The following is a 17,535-nucleotide window of genomic DNA, read 5'->3' as shown; positions in this document are numbered from 1 at the left end:
TGGCTTCCAGGCAGGCATACCCCTCGGGATGCTGCTGGCAAAGCAACTGTCCTCTTCCGACCTCTTTCTCTCACAAACCACTGGAAAGAACAACCCTAAATAGGCATTTTCTGACAAGGCTGTGGCAGGCATGAATCTATACTGCTGCACTGTAAAGCACAAGCTTGGACTGGCCAATCCGTTTTCTGTCTGGAATCCTTAAGCGTTGCCAGTGTGTGGTCTACTCTAACCCCAAACAGCAATGTCCCCTTAGAGCAGCATATACTTTATAGGGGACTGCACAACTGAAGGCATCCCAGACAACCTCAACCAGCCGTGGCACCTAAAATAGATGGCAGCACCGGTCTGACTTCAAGTATGTGACTTAAAACTATCCACAACCACTTCACCCATTGCCTCTCTGAAGGCAAATTGTCCATGGTCTTCTCAACTATCTGCTACTGATACCATTCACTAATTTCAGAGCCAAAGCATTGGAGGTAAAAACTTTCTCAACCTTGCTGCTGGATAATATTAGGCTTTCTGCCCCTTCAAATTTGCAGCATGAACCATTAGGGAGTCTTCCAATAGGAGCTCAAATAAATCTAAGAGGTCAGGTTTGAACACCCTTCGTTTCTTTTGAATATTCCGATGTGGAGTAGGCCTGGAGCCAGCCCAAAACCTGCCCCACCCCCCACCCCCACAACCACATAGGGCAAAAGTAGAGGAAAATCCCAAATTAGGACCTACAGGGAACTGCTAATTTAATCCTAAATTAATGGAATATGTCCAGCTCACTACACCCTGCAAGTCTTTCAACACCTCACTCTACTTCCCACAACCAAATTCGCCCCAGCTCTTGAAAAGTGATCCACAATAATTTGAGACATCCTGCTTGAATCATCTACATGAAAAGGCTTCAAAATATCTGATGCCATTTGTTGTACCAAATGGCATCACCAGATGTTCACAAAGACAGTCTGTGGAATCTGCATGGTCCAACCTACTAAAATGGCATGCAGCTCCTTTGCGGAGGGGGGAATCGGGATACCCAAAGCCTTCTGGGGCCACCGCCCGCTAAGATGGCACATTTCCAGCTCTAAGCTGTAGAGCATAGAAAAATGGGAGTAGAAAAGAGGTGATGCTACAGTTCAGACAACATAGCCAAAATCTTCATTCTGAATGTCATCAGAATGTATCCATATCCCTTGACTGACTACAGGCATATTTTGTGGCTCTGTAACTGCAGCCACTGTCAACCTTTCAGGAGAAACATCTATGTTTTGAAAAATTTGACAATCGTGGATTAGAATCTCTTGCAGTGATTCTTATGGCGGGATACATCCGAGGGATATACGGGAGTATTTCCCCATTGCGAGTGCGCAAATTGGTTCCATGTCTTAAAAATCGCGGCAAAAATGGCTGTGAATACAAACTTTGGTGGCAGAAATGCTGTGGTTTTGCTGCCACAATCATGTAAAGGATGCGGGGGACAACCCCACCACCCTTGCACCCATTATACCATTTAAGGGGAGCGGGAGACACCCCCGCTTCCCTTAAATGGTATAATGGGGTAAACCTTTACCGGGTCAAACCACTGCATTTTTGCCACGATTTCTTTTACCAGCGACATTTTTGCCATGATATTATTACCCGATACCCTCCAATTGGGCTTGCTCCTGTCACACCAATACCCTTCACCCATCGAGCGGTAGACTTCACTCCTTCAACATGCGCTACCTAGAGCACTTAACCTTTGAGATCAAGCCTCCGCAAACCTGGCATCATCCCTTCTCATTCGGTATCTTGAGACATCTACCAGAAGAGGATGTTTCACACATATTCCAGTAGGAAACGTCTTCTGTGCATACAGGGACACCAAATGATAGGCGGGGGACCATGTACAACATCAGTATGTTTAGCAACTCCCGTCGAGCAAAATATGAATGCAAAATTGATTCACTTTGCAATTCACACTTAAGACTAGATTTAAAGTTTCTGAGGTTGCAACCTGGCTGCAGGGCTTTTCAAAGGTCAATCTACCAAAGCAATAGTATCAATTAGAATTTTCAGTCTCGTAGATACATTAACTTCAGCTTGCTTACCACAGAAATGGAGCTGGCCAAAATAATGAATACACCCACACTCCCCCTCCAAGTATTCTCAGAAGCCATAACACTCTTGGTCTGCAAAGTACAGAAAGACAGTTTGAATTAGGGCTGCCTTTGGTGTACACTCTTTTCTTATCTTGAGTAGACCTTTAAAAGGAGTCTTCTAAACCCACACATGCAACTTGAGGATTTACTGCATTTCACAAAAACTGCAATTTCGTTATATGTCTCTACAGGGAACAAATAGCTTATAAGGAGAAATCTGTGATGTTTCGGGCTTAATGTCAAGACATTTTTAACTTTAAAAAAAAGTAAAAATCCATTTGAATTCAAGGGAAAAAATTGACACGCTGGGGGTGAGATTATACAAGGAAAATGTTATTTTCCTAATTAGCTCTGGGACACCAGTTTATTATTGCTCCACTAGAGAAACGCAATATTTATTTTTGAAATACAAATAAGTTGTCATCAAGTCAATATGCGTTTTTAAGTGAAACATCCAAATTAAAAAAGATGTATTTACAAGATCACACAGAAATGTAAGAGCAAGAACAACAAATCAAAGTATTGAAGTGCACATTTTTGGGGATTAAATGAAAAACAAATGAATTAGAACTCCACCTCAAAGCTTGGTCCATATTCAAACTTAAAACAAACGATTGTCTCTACAGGTTGTGATCATGTACAGCTACTACTTTCAGACACATTCTGAAATGGTTATTTTACAGTAAAACCTATAGATTGAAATGTTTGTGATCTGTAACAGATAACTGTTTAAAAGTTTGATAAGCTTCCATTTCTTCTCAAGGACAAAAGCTCACTAGAAGGCAGTTCGCTTCCTTGCGTTTGGTTTTCTTCATCATGATTAAAGCGTTCATAAACGCTGGAGGGTACACTTCCATTCCCTAAATGGTCAACCTTCCGAAAGGATACAGGCAAGGTTGAGAGTGTAAAATTAATATCTTTAAAGGCATGCAATAAAAATATTCCTACAATGATTGTGAGGAAGCCACTCAATGTACCAATGATGTCATCAATGGACATGTGTTGCCATTCCTTGAAAAGAATTGCAGAACAAGTTAAGACGGATGTTGTAAAGAACACGTAATATATTGGAGTCACTAAGGAGGTGTTGAATATGTCCAGAGCTCGGTTCAAATAATTGATCTGTGTGCTGACACAAATCACAAGGCTTAGCACCAGGATCCAGGACAAGGGGTGGCTAAGGACAGGCTTGCCTGCAAGGAGTCCTTTTATAGCAATGCCCAGGCCTTTCACGCAAGAAACGGACAAAGCTCCAATAACTGAACAGATTGTTATGTACACCAAAATGTTGGTCTGTCCGTGGCGGGGTCCCACAACAAAAATCAGCATTAAGGAAACAATGACCACACATGTTGCGAACACCACAAAACCTGTAAGAGAAAACAAAAATAAAACGTGTTAAGTTTAATCCTTGATGGTTTTTATACAGTAACAACTTCCAATACATTTTGACCCAACCCGAAATGTTGCATTCAAATGTTAACCCGTAGTTGATTTGGGCAGACACCCGAAAAAAGATTTAGCCAAACACTGACAGACATGAAATTCATCCAAGTGTCCCATTAAGTCCATACAAACCAATGCATTTTATTAAACTGCTAATAAATCAAGTTCAATACATTTGTTTTATGGACATCCAAAATCCTACTCTAAAGGAAATATATATTTGCATAGCACCCACCAGTAAGGGTCTGCAAACCTCATTGCTACCATTAAGTTGGTTAACAAATATCTGTTACCTTTTTTGTTGTTTTGGCTGAATTATTTAACCTTTCAACATACAATTACACATTTATCTTTACATCTTCAAAAAAATGTGTTACTTCCATACAATAAAACAACCTAGAATACACATTGAATCATAACAAAGTGTCACCCACATCCGAAAACCCAATTCCAACATTAGTTACTTATAAAAATTAATCAGTTTCATTTTGGAGCCCCCGCCCCCTTTCAATTCTTTCTAAAAATGTAATAGCAGCTAAAACCAATGCGACATGTTGCCCACTAAAAAATGATCGCCCAGGCATTTCCCTCTGGTACTTGACTAAAAGTTTCTAAATATTTTTTCAGGTATAATTGCCTTTGCACATTCAATTTTGAGCAGGTTGTAATTAAATGTCTTAAGGTTTCTTTCTCAGTTGCATGAAAACGACAGGCCTTCGATTCCTCTGTTCCTCTCAGTCTCGTTCCACTTATGTACCTTGTTAGCCAGAAGTTTTAAAAAAAGGCTCTTCTAATTTTATCAAATGCAAAGCACCTTAAGGACTTCGGCAAGGAGTTCAATGCTCTGGCTTTTTAGACATAATTCTGAAAGATTTTATATTTCTGACATTCTTGAATTGTCATACACCAGTCAAATCTCAAAAATGTTCTTTTGGCGTTATCCAGCCTTAAAATTAGGGTTTCAAGAGATCTGCCTGCAAGATTTAACCAATTGAGGCATTTGGCCTTACATACTAACATCAACCCAACTTGGTGGGCCTTTAGTAACTGTCTTAACCAAGGAGGAATTTAATTCGACTGACCTATAACAATTTTTCTAAATAACAATAAAAATTTCCATTTTACCTTCGCTGACAAGGAAAGCGTACCGTATGATTTGGATTGGAATGCACCCCCTAACCCCAGGAATCCTAAAACCTTCCTCCAAAAATTGTCCCTCCACTTTGTTCGACTCAAACATACACAATAATAGTTGCCCTTCCACTCCATACGTCAAAGTGGGGACTACTCCGTTTGTAAAATGCCAGTAGTGGTTTGTAAGAGAATCGTCCAAACTTTGTATGTAATAGCCCCTGAGTGACCGCTGTAGTTGTTTTTAAGTCTTAAATTGGTTCTATAGTATCATTTACCAAGATGCTCTATATTCGTGAACCCTCAATAGAGGGGATTTATAGACAGTCATAGTTAACATTTTTATTTTGCCGACTTCGGTTTAAAAGCCATCACATTCATATATATATATATATATATATATATATATATATATATATATATATATATATATATATATATAATACATAACTCACCATAATCATATTTCTAATGCTTGTATCTGCTTAGATTCACATGCTGTGCATAGGCCGACGTCTAGTGGAAGCTGCAGAGTATTACAGTTTGTTTTTTCGAAACTCGAAAAGGGGCGTCGCACTAGGGCGTGCCAGTAATACTATCCCTAGTGTGACGTCCACAGTACCCATGATCCCTCACGCGTGTAGGATCCTCAAATTGTATTTTTTCTGACATGAGGTAGCATGAGGAGTAGCGCGAGTACAGAGTATCCAAGCAGATAAGATAGATAAGACTACAAGCATCCATGCGCCTTCTCTCAGAGGGGAGGAAGGGCGGGCGCATGTGAATCTAAGCAGATACAAGCATCAGAAGAACAAGTTACTCTCTTACCTGGTAACGTTCTTTCGATGGGATGGTCCGACGATGTATTCCATATCTATGACAGTAATCACCACAGCTGTGCTGCTTCGGAAAATCTTCGGTGTCTGCGTCGATGACGTCGATACGCCGCCCTCTAGGACCTCCTCCGACGGCCGGCGTCACCGGATGTTATAAGTAGGACGCACGATGCCTGTAGCCTCAATTGTTTTTTCCCAGAACGTGTGCCACCAGTCTTCTGCCAGTATGACACACAAAGCCTTGCAGAAACGTAAGCTGCAATCGCATAAGAAATTCTGTAGCGGGGGAGGGAGCGATATGGAATACGTCGTCGGACCATCCCATCGAAAGAACGTTACCAGGTAAGAGAGTAACTTGTTCTTCGAGGGGATTGGGTCCTCCGACGTATTCCATATCTATGACAGACTCCCAAAGCAGTACCAATACAAGGAGGTGGGAAAAAGAATTTTAGAAAACAGAAATTTAGCATGCCCAATCAAATTGCAGAGTAAAGGACCCCCTTGCCAAAGGCCAGATCCTGCCCCCGGATGGAATCGAGGGAATAGTGACGTACAAAAGTATGTACCGAAGCCCAGGTGGCTGCATCACAGATGTTGCGAATAGGAACACCCCTCTGCAGGGCAGTAGAGGCAGCCATAGCCCTGGTAGAATGGGCCCGTAAACCGACCGGTGGGTCCTTACCCGCCAAGCGGTAACACTCAGAGATAGCCAAAATAATCCAGCGAGACAAAGTCTGTTTCGTCACAGCCTATCCCAAAAGCTTTCCAGCGTAACCAATAAAGAGCTGATCGTCCACTCTGACCCGGGACATGCGTGAAATATAAAAGCTTAACGCTCTCCTAGGATCAAGCTTATGGAGCCTCTCTCCTCTTCCTTAGCAGGATGCGGAGGAGGATAAAATGCCGGAAGAACAACCTTCTGGCCTAAATGAAATTCCGACACCACCTTCGGAAGAAAAGAAGGATGAACTTAAGGACAATCCTGTCCTTATGAAACACAGTGAAGGGTAGCTTAACTGAAAGTGCCTGTAATTCACTCACTCTGCGAGCAGAAGTGACCGCAACTAAAAATACCGTTTTCAGAGTTAACATTCTCAAAGGGCATGAATGCAACGGCTCAAACGGAGCACCCATCAGAAACTTGAGAACAAGGTTCAAATCCCAACCGGGCACCAGAAAAGGTGACGGAGGGAACACATTAGTGAGCCTTTTCAGAAACTGAGAAATTAAAGGAATTTTAAAATAGGAACACTCTTCAGACGAGCGCTTAAAGATGGACAGCGCCGCCAGGTAACCTTTAAACGGTACTCGCTTGAAGGCCCCTGTGGGCCAAAGAAAGCAAAAAAAGACAGCACCATGGTAATTTCACATGCAAAAGGATCCACATTCTTAACCCTGCACCAGTCGCATAACTTCCTCCAACGGCAACGGTACAGGGACTTTGTTGCAGGCCTTCTGGCAGAAAACAACACCTCCATCACGTCTTCAGGGAGGTCCCAATCCTTACACCTCAACCTTTCAGAAACCAAGCGTGAAGGTTGAGGGACCTGACCTCTGGATGGAGAACCTGACCGCCCCCCCACACCCCCCCCTCCCGTGAGAGCAGATAGTCTCAGTAGGGAAGACGACGTGGAGGGCAGATGGACACTTCGAGAAGGTCTGGGTACCACGTCCTCCGGGCCCACGCCGGAGCAATGAGGATAATCCGGGAACCGAACCTCTGCAGTACTTGCGGGATGACAGGGACTGGAGGAAACGCGTACAGCAGTGTGAATGACCACTCCACCACGAACGCGTCTCCTAAGGCTCCGTTTGGAGGAAATTCCCACGAGCAGAACCTCTTGCACTTCCGGTTGACACCGGAGGCGAAGAGATCCACTTGAGGGGTCCCCCAAAGGGCGAAGATCTCCAGGAGAATCTCCTGAGCCAACTCCCACTCGTGAGAGATCGCGCTCTGCCTGCTCAGATCATCCGCCGTCTCGTTTTCGTCTCCTGCCAGATTAACTGCCGAGATCAAAACTTCCTGCTGGATTGCCCAGAACCAGAGCTGCATCGCCTCCCTGCACAGAAGAAGTGACCCTGCTTCCCCCCCCCCCCCCCTTTTTGTTGAGGTAGTGCATGGCCACTGTGTTGTCCGTCAGGATCAGGACATTCTTTCCTCGCACAGTGAGCAGAAAAGCCTCCAGGGCTAGCCCGACGGCCCTCAGCTCCAACAGATTGATATGGAGTCTGGAATTCCGACAGAGACCAGCGACCGCTGACTGTCAACTTGTTGGCATGAGCTCCCCATCCCGTGATGGATGCGTCTGACACGATCTTCACCTCCGGCCAGGGCAGCCAAAATGGCACCCCCCTCATCAGATTGCCTTCGTCAGCCCACCACAGAAGGTCCCGGCCGACCGAAGACGGCACCTGAACAGGGTCCGACATCCTGCCGGAGGACTGAGACCACTGGAGCTTGAGTGCCCACTGCAAAGATCTCATCCGCAACCTGGCCTCTGGCACCAGAAGAATGCAGAATGCCATGAGGCCGAGCAGTCTCAAGAACTCGAACGCTGGGAGAGTCTGGGCAAGTTGAAACTTGTGCACCATCTGCTGAATGTGATGAGCCCTCACCTGGGGAGGAAAACACTGCCCCAGGGATGTGTCAAGCACTGCTCCGATGTACTGGAGCTTCTGAGTTGGTGTCAAATGGGACTTCTTTTAAGTTGAGGGAGAAGCCCCAGCTTGTGGAGGGAGTGGCAGGTGACTGACTGATGATCCAGGACTTGCTCGGGAGAGCGCGCCCCGATTACCAATCGTCCAGGTAGGGGTAGACGTGAATCCCCCATTTCCTGAGGTGCGCTGCCACCTGGGGGACTGCCATGAGCTTGGTGAAGACCCTCTGGGCGGAGGTCAATCCGAACGGCAGGACCCGAAACTGAAAGTGCGAGTCGCCAACCGCAAACCTCAGGTAGTTCTTGTGCTTCAGATGAATCGGCACATGAAAATAAGCGTCCTTGAGGTCGAGAGACACCAACCAGTCCTGAAGTTGAAGGGCCTGGAGGACTTGAGAAAGAGTAACCATCTTGAACTTGTCCTTCCTGAGGAGTTTGTTCAAACCGCGCAAGTCCATGATGGGTCTCAATCCCCCGTCTTTCTTGGAAATCAAAAAATAAGGGGAATACCATCCCTTGTTCCTCTCCGCTACAGGCACCACTTCTATGGCGCCTTTCTCCAACAGGGATTGAATTTCCTGCGCAAGGAGCAGATCCGGACTCTTCAAAGAGATTCCCCAGTGGATTGTCTTGAGGCCTCTGCCGGAAAGGAAGACAGTAGCCGTGGGTTATGATCTCCAGAACCCACATATCTGAAGTAATGGCGCGCCACTCTGCAAGATGCTGCGCCAGCCTTCCCCCAACCGGTGAACCATGGGACATGGCCTCATGACTGAGCTGAAGCTGCTGCAGCGTTGCCTGAGGGCAAAGCGGCAACAGCCCAAGCGGCCTTGGCACCTCGAGTACCTTGTTTTCCACCTCTGGCACTCCTACGGTGGCCCCTTTGACTGGCAGCTCCTCTCGCTTTACCAAAGGATGAGTAATAACGAAAGGAACCTCCACTCCATTGCTGTCCCCTAGGACGAAAAGGCGGAGGTTGTCGAACTGCAGCGCCCAACGACTTCGCTGCAGCCTTTGAGGTCTGCAACCTCTCCAGGCTCTCGTCAGCCTTGCTGCCAAAAAGATGTTCCCCATCAAAGGGCATGTTGAGGGGCTGGGCCTGCACATCAGGAGCAAACCCCGACTTCCGCAACCACGCAAACCTGCGTATCACGGTGCTCGCCGCCATGGACCGGCTGACGCAATCTGCCATGTCCAAACCCGACTGAACGGCCTCACACATAGCATCCTTGCCATCCTGAACCATGGCAAGGAAACCATCCCGTTCATCCCATTCGGGAATATGTTCAGCCGCCAAGGAAACAGTTCCACAGAGTGTGCGTGAAACGTGACAAGGCACAAATGAAGTTGGCCGCCAGAAGCGCCATACCCCCTGCAGAAAACACTTTCTTCGCCCAGTCGTCAAATCGCTTGTCCTCCCTATCAGGAGGGATGGTAGGGTACGACGCCTGCTTTGCCGGGGCCGTAGCCGCCTGCACCACCAAACTCTCTGGAGTAGGGTGCTTGGACAAGTAGCAGGGGTCACTACTGGCTGGGCGGTATTTGCGCGGCAAAGACTTGCTCACTGCCGGGAGACTCTCCGGAGCAGTCCAAGCCGCTGCCACCCTTCTTTGCAGAGCCATATGGAATGGGTCAGGTGGTGGACCAATGTCGAGGATATCCGTAAGGTCATCCTGAACAAACTCCCCTGGGGGAGCAGGCCACCCTAAGTACTCGGTGACCCGTGACATAAGTCGCCAGTACGAAGAATCGGCATGAGTGCCAGGCTCAGGCCTACAAAACTCCACCTCCGGAGAGGTGTCCAGCCCACTAGCATCATGCAGGGACTGCCTCAGGTCCTCAAACTGGCTATGGCCCGAGAGAATCTCGTCAGGCACCATGCCATCATCAGAGCCCTCATCCACCTCTGAAATGAATTCCACACGGCAGTAAAAAGGCACAGAACTGGAACCAAAGCCATGCTTGACCTTGGCCAGAGCCTTCCTAGGTGGTTCCCCCGAGCCACAGGGTACCCCAGGCGACACAGCCCCGAAAGACGTTGAGGGCGTCGAGTGAATCGGCGCTGACGTTGAGACAATCAGAGTCGACAGACACGGCTCCGACAACGTCGACACAGGCCTCGAGGGTGGAGCCCTGAGCGTGTCCCTCGACATCCTGGGCGCCAACGGCGTCGACGACTTCCTCAGAGGCGGAGCCTCGAGAGAGTCCATCGACGACCTCTGCGCCACAGGCGTCGACGTCTTCCTCGAAGACTTCACAGGCTCACTCGGTCTTGAGCGCGTCGAGGACCGGGACCTGGACCGGACATGCCGAGAACGATTCCCCATGTCCGAGCGGGACCTTTCCCGCGAATCGTGACGACCACCCGAGCCCGAAGGCGTATGAGCGAAGTCTCAGCTGATCACGACCGACCCCACTTGGAGGCATGGACGGACCAGTGCCCTGCGATTCGAGAATCGCCAACATTTTCTTCCCGAAGGAAGCCCATTCCTACGGTGTCGCAAGCGACCCGCCGACGGGCAGAGTCCTCGGATGAGGACGGGGAAGGGGAAGGCAACCGATGACGGCGCTTCCGAGAGTGCCTCGAAGAGGCAGGAGTGGCGAAATCGACTCCGGGACCGAGACCCACTGGACTTCCGGCGACGACGCAGAGAGTTGCCCCTCGAGTCGTCCGTCGAAAGCTCCGCAGACCTCGACTTCCGGGGTTTGAACACCTTACCTACCTATTACCTCTTCTTGCACTCCCTCAAGGCTTTCGACGTGAGCGACTGGCAGTCGACACAGTCATCCATGTCATGGGCCTCCCCGAGGTACCAGAGGCAGGCGTTGTGCGAGTCCGTGACCGACATCTTGGACCCACAGTCCCCGCACTTCTTAAAGCCCGGATGTGGTGTGGAAAACGAGGTAGACATCTTCACGAAGAATATACTTCACAAACGAACAGGTTCGAAGAACCGAGATGAACAACAGAAACTCCAAAGAGTCGAGGCGTACCAAGATTCACGAAGCAAATACGTTCGCAGAAAAAAACAGAACTGAGGCTACGGGCATCGTGCGTCCAACTTATAACATCCAGTGACGTCGGCCGTCGGAGGAGGAGGTCCTCGAGGGCGGCGTATCGACTCAGGACGCAGACGCCGAAGTTTTTCTGAAGCAGCACAGCTGTGGTGATTACTGTCATAGATATGGAATACGTCGGAGGACCCAATCCCCTCGAAATATGATTACGGCGAGTAATGTATACCTTCTGAGGCTTGTGGAATCTGCTTAGATCACATGCTGTGCATAGTTTAGTGAGCAGTGTTAGAAGGAGGTGTGATGTGAGAAGGGTCACGAGCGAACAAATGTCTTAGATACTCAAGTGGCTAAGCTGTTGTGTCTTGGAATGAGTGTCAATGCAGTAGTGCTGAGTAAAGGTGTGAATAGAGCTCCATGTAGCTGCTTTGCAAATGCGGTCAAGGAGTACATTTGCAATGAAAGCCAGAGTGGCCCCAGTAACTCTTGTAGAGTGGATCCAGTTTTTTTGTCTGAAAGTGTAGCACAGTTGGATACATCTGACTATCCATTTAGAGATGGCACCCTTAGAGACGCAATCTCCTTCTCTGCCTAGAGCTACAGAGATGAACAGTTGATCTGTCTTTCTTAGCGGTCTGGTCTTGTCCATCTAGTGTGTGTGGAGTTTCACTTCAGCAGAGCTTTTGGGTTCTTGGAAGAAGGCCGGTAGCTCAATGGACTAAACATGGAATTTTGAAATGAACTTAGGCGAAAACCTAGGGCGAGTGCGTAAAACCAGTTTATCCTTATGAACAGTAAAGAAAGGATCCTGCACTGACAGAGCCCGAGTTTCACTGACCCTTCTTATGGATGTAATGGCTACTAAGAAGGCATTTTTATAAGTCAGGTGTTTGATAATAACTTTATGCATGGGTTCGAAGGGCGGTCTCATGAGTTTAGCAACCACCACATTAAGGTCCCAACCTGGCTGTGGGTTAGAAATTGGAGGGTGGGGTATCTTTACCCCTTCAATAAAGGCTTTGACTACTGGCATTTTCCACCATGACACGTTGTTATGGGAGGTGGTGTAGGCTGATAGCGCAGCCAGGTGTACCTTGAGAGAATTAAATACTAACCCTGCATCCAGTAGGTGGAGCATTTAGATGACAATATTGGAAGGAGTACAATCAATTGGGTTGATTTGTTTATTCTGGCACCAAATAACAAATCTCTTCCACTTATCAAAGTAACAGTGTCTTGCGTTAGGTTTTCTAGACTCTTTCAAGATGTTCATGCATCTCTGGGGTAAATTGAGATGGCCGAACTCTGACTTCAAGAGCCATGCTGCCAAGTTCGAGTTGGGTTGTTCGGGCTGTGAGAGTAGATTGTACCAGCACAGGAGTTTGATGGGGTCGCACATCGCCAGTCTGCATAGGTGTGGAAACCATGGTGGTCTCGCTCACATAGGAGCAACAGGATGAGCTTCATCAATTCCCTGTATAGCTTGTTGACCAACTTCCTCACCAGAGGGGTTGGTGGAAAAGCATAGGCAAACATCCCTGACCAATTCATCCATAGAGCGTTCCCCTTGGAGCCTGGCTGGGGGAACCTGGATGCGAAGTCTGGGCATTGTCTGTTTTCGCTTGTGGCGAACAGGTCTATAGTGGGGAAACCCCACAGAGAAGAGATGATCTACGACTTCTTCGTGTAGTTGCCATTCGTGTTCCTCTGGGAGGGGATCTCTGCTCAAAGCGTCCGCTAGTGAATTGAGATCACTTGGAACATGCTGGGAGTGCCCATTTCCAAAATTTCTGGGCAAGCTTGGTCAGATTTGGCGAACGAGTGCCCCCTTGTTTGTTTAAGTAAAACATTGCTGTCGTGCTGTCTGTTAGGATCTGCACTGACAGGTTGGATAGGAGGGGTTCGAATGCCCGAAGTGCTCTGAAGACTGCCAGAAGTTCTAGTAGATTGATGTGATTCTGAGCCACTGTGTGAGACCAGAGACCGTGAGCTGTGTGGTGAAGGTGGTGAGCTCCCCACCCTGACAGGGATGAGTCTGTTGTGACGACGGCTTGTATTTTTGGATCATAAAAGGGTTTCCTATTTGTCAGATTCTCTCTTGTCCACCAGAGAAGACTCTGTACTAGTGTTGGCGAAACAAACACTAGATCGTCCGACTGACCACTTGCCTGAGACCACTGTTTCGCCAACCATTCCTGCATGGGTCACAGGCACGCGTGGGCTGAATAAATACCCTTGTTTACCTGGTTGCCCGGGAGGAGTTCTATTGCGTCCTTTGCAAGAAGAACGACGATCTCCACGAGGAGGATTCTTTGGTGCTCCAAGGAGTGTATCTTCTGTCTTGGAGGATGGTTGCGAGGGCATTGTAGTAGCTCTATACAGTATCCCGCGGACACTGTGGACAGCACCCATCTGTCCGAAGTGATCCCTTCCCATGCGTGGGTGAAGATGGAAATGCACCAACCTGCTGCGGATGCATGGGAAGGGACCCGGAGCGGAATGTCACTGTTTATGGGGGCGGGGTAGTGCCTCTACCTGGGCTGCCTCTCCCCCTACCGCAGCCCCCTTTTGACCTCTGGTGAAACCTTGGGTAGCCCGTTGATTGCCCCACCATGAGGTTCCTTGACTCTGATAGTAATTGGACCCCCTTTGGGAGTTTTGGCCACGAAAGCGACGAAAATTATTGTTAGTTGGCCGAGGGACTTCAAGGTTTCGTATTCATCCTTAGCCGTCTTCACTGCTTTCCCAAATAGGACGTTCGGTTCTACCGGCATGTCTATGAGGGTGGCTTGGGTCTCGGGCTTAAACCCCGATTGTCTTAGCCAAGCAAGGCGTTTAATAACTGTTCCTTCTGCTATTAGTCTCCATGCATTATCTGCTGCATTGAAGTTTGCCTTAAAAATGCATCCAGACACTGATCTTCCGTCTGATGCAATTTGGGCCAACTGGCTCTTTAGAGGTTCGGGTGCAGAGGCAATGAGGGCAGCTACCTGTTCCCATTGGTGGCAGTTGTAGCTTGCTAACAGAGTGGTGGTGTTGGCAATGTGTGCTTGGTATGCTGACGTGGATGCCACCTTTCTCCCCAGAGCATATATTATCTTGCTCTCTTTGTTCGGGGGTGTTTCAGAAGAAGCTAGTGGTGTTCCCGCCCTCTTTCTGGTGGTTGTAACCACCAATGAGTAGGGTTCTAACAGACCCATTATGTATAGTGGATTGGAGGGAGCGGCCCTAAATAATTTTTCTACTCGTGGGTTAACCGCCCGAGTAAGATTAGGGGTTACCAGAGAAGGATTGATTCTGCGCTGAATTGATTTTAAAATGGGGATAGTTTGGGCAATGGATTTCCTGTCCCCTAGAATTTCTTCAGCAAAATCTCTCTTCTTGGACACCCTGTGTGTCAATTTGAAAATGGGCTGCCGCTTTAGCGAATACCTCATTAAGTAAAGGCTGATTGTCAACCGGTGAGTCATTCACAGGGGGATCTTTGGGAATAGGGGAGTTAAGACTATAGGCCTCCGCCTCGTCTTCGTCTTCCTGGTCCTCATTGTCCCCATAGTAATCAACCCCTGCCTGGTCTTCCAGCATTTGTACTTCTGACTCATCACCATATGGCTGGTAAGGCTCAATTATACAATGGTCTGAAATCAAACCCTGAACTGGAGTCTCAGAACAGAGCTTCTTAGTAGGAGGTTGAGAGTCTTTGGATCCCGAAGGGTCAGAGGTAGCTGAAGTACTATGATAGCTATGAAAGTAATTTGGGTCTTTTTTGTAGAAATCTACAAAAAAGGACATTCTCCTCATTACTCTATCAATGTCCTCAGAGTTCCATTGCTTGGAACTGGGGATAACCCTCTCCTGCTGTGGTTCTTCACTTATCTCCGTTTCCTGAGTAGTGGGAGGAACAGACTTTTCCTTGGTGACAGGGTCAGGAACCTTGGATTTTTCCTTGTGTTTTTCCTTCTGAACCTGATGTTCAGAGGCTTTATATTGTTTTTCCCCCTTTCCCATGTGTAGAGGAATGTTTACCTGACCCTTTGGGATTTCCTGAATGTTTCGACACCTGGCGTCGAGATTCAGAGGCGGTGTCACGAGATTCGGGAGTCTTGGAAGAGGGGCGTTGAATCTCGGAAGCAGACGTCGAACGTACTACAGAAGTAGAAGTCGAATGTGCTACTTGGGGGAGAAGAGGTCGGATTAGTCTTCTGACGACGGGGCCTCAGTGACGTTTGGTAGTGTGGCACCCTTAGCAACCGTGGACGGTTGCTGTTTGTCATGAGGCGACCGTGACCTGGAACGCCCAGAGGACACCGAATCGGCGGACCGCTCTCTTGGTGCCTTCTTCTGCCGATCACTCAACATACGTGTCGAATCTCGGCTGGGGTTAGTGTGTTTGGTGGAAGAGGTGTGTGTTGCACTCTTGCCGCCGGGTGTAGTCCCCATAACTGAACCGCCGTTCAGTCCTCAGAGGTCGGGTATTGCGCGTGGGTGCCCGACGACACCTCTGTGCCCTCGCCGTCCGATAAGGCGGCGTCGCTGCCATCGCTGAAGGAACCCACTGCGTCCATGGCCTCTAGCTGCCTGGTGTAGTGGGCCCAGCGCTTGATCGAGTGATCCTTGAGTGTCTTGGCTTTGAAGAGCTTACAAACTCTACAATTAGCTTCGGGATGGTCCCGTGGGAGACACAAGCTACACGTATTGTGTTTGTCTACCCAGGGAAACTTACGGTTACACTTTGGGCAGAATTTAAAGGGAGTACTCTCCATATGTCTCTATTTGGCAGTGGGTAGGTATATGTAGGAAACGAGTGTGTGTCCACCCCCCACTCTGCCTACTTGCACAGGGCCGAGGCCAGAGGCCTTCCGAGGCCCAAAGTCTGTCGTGTAGTCTCGACGGCTGTTCTTCCTCGGTCTCGAGTACCAACATCGATCTTCGACGTAGGGTTGGAAAACGGGGAATATTTCTAATTATAAATGACTAAAGCCAAGGGAACTCCGCGATATGCTTCCGACAAGTATGGCAGATAAAAACAATCTGAGGGTCCTTCAAGCCTGAGGGATCATGGGTACAGTGGACGTCACACTAGGGATAGTATTACTGGCACGCCCTAGTTCGACGCCCGTTTGAGTTTCGAAAAACAAACTAATACTCTGCAGCTTCCACTAGATGTGGAATCTGCTTAGATTCACATGCTGTGCATAGGCCGACATCTAGTGGAAGCTGCGGAGTATTACAGTTTGTTTGGGGGGCCCATGAGTTTAGATAGCACCACGTTCAGGTCCCATCCTGGTGGTGGGTTAGATATAGGAGGATGAAGTCTCTTTACTCCCGCCATGGAGGCTTTAACCACGGGTACCTTCCACCACAACACCTTGCTATGTGAGGTGGTGTACGCTGACAGTGCTGCCAGGAGTACCTTTAGTGAGTTGAAAACCAACCCTGCGTCCAGCAGGTGGAGCATGTATGTCACGATTGTGGAAGGAGTGCAATCAACTGGGTTGATTTGTTTATTCTGGCACCAGATAACGAATCTCTTCCATTTGTCGAAGTAGCAATGCCTCGTGTTTGGTTTCCTAGACTCTTTTAGGATGTCCATACACCTCTGTGGTAAATTGAGATGTCCAAACTCTAGGACCTCAGGAGCCATGCTGCTAGGTTCATGGAGTTGGGTAGAGGATGCACCTTCTGACCTTGGTGCTGGGACAAAAGATTGTACCAGCCCGGGAGTTTGATGGGATCGTACACCGAAAGTCTGCGTAGATGTGGAAACCACGGTTGTCTCGCCCACATGGGAGCAACTAGGACGAGCGTCATCGACTCTCTGTTCATCTTGTTCACCACCTTCCTCATGAAGATGGAAATGCGTCCCCCTACTGGGGATGCGTGAGAAGGGACCCTGAACGGAGCGTCACTGTTTTGGTGGAGGCGTGCCCCCTCCTTTATTGGGACTGCCTCTACCCCTACAACGACCTCTTTTGTTACCCCTGCCATAACTCTGGGTAGACTGCTGGTTAGTGTTCCATGTAGTACCCTGGCCTTGGGAATAGTTGGAGCCTCTTTGGGAGTTTTGTCCGCGAGGCAATTGCCATTCCCTCTCTGGTTAGGGGGTTTGTTGGTTAGTTGCCCTAGGGACTTGAGTGTCTCGTACTCGTCCTTGGCATTCTTCAGCGCGTCCTCGACCGCCTTTCCAAACAATAGATCCGGCTCCACCGGCTTATCTATCAATGATGCTTGGGTCTCGGCATTGAAACCAGACTGCCGTAGCCAAGCATGCCTCTTGATGACCGTGCTTTCAGCAATTAATCTGCCAGCGTTATC

General features: G+C 48.2%; 1 protein-coding gene across 1 annotated transcript in view; it reads right to left on the bottom strand.

Moving 5' to 3' along the window:
* Nucleotides 1-2,447: 2,447 nt before the first annotated feature.
* Nucleotides 2,448-17,535, bottom strand: part of NIPA2 (NIPA magnesium transporter 2) — a 312,051-nt gene continuing 296,963 nt past the window's right edge. The window contains exon 8 of the mRNA XM_069636610.1: nt 2,448-3,505. Within this exon, the coding sequence (XP_069492711.1) occupies nt 2,865-3,505 (641 nt within the window). The 3' untranslated portion in view covers nt 2,448-2,864. The remainder of the gene's footprint in view (nt 3,506-17,535) is intronic.

This window comes from Ambystoma mexicanum, chromosome 7p (assembly GCF_040938575.1).
Source record: "Ambystoma mexicanum isolate Mex_15411 chromosome 7p, UKY_AmexF1_1, whole genome shotgun sequence".
NCBI lineage: Eukaryota > Metazoa > Chordata > Amphibia > Caudata > Ambystomatidae > Ambystoma > Ambystoma mexicanum.
The sequence above is the reverse complement of the archived record's forward strand: the minus strand, read 5'-3'. Positions and strand labels throughout refer to the sequence as shown.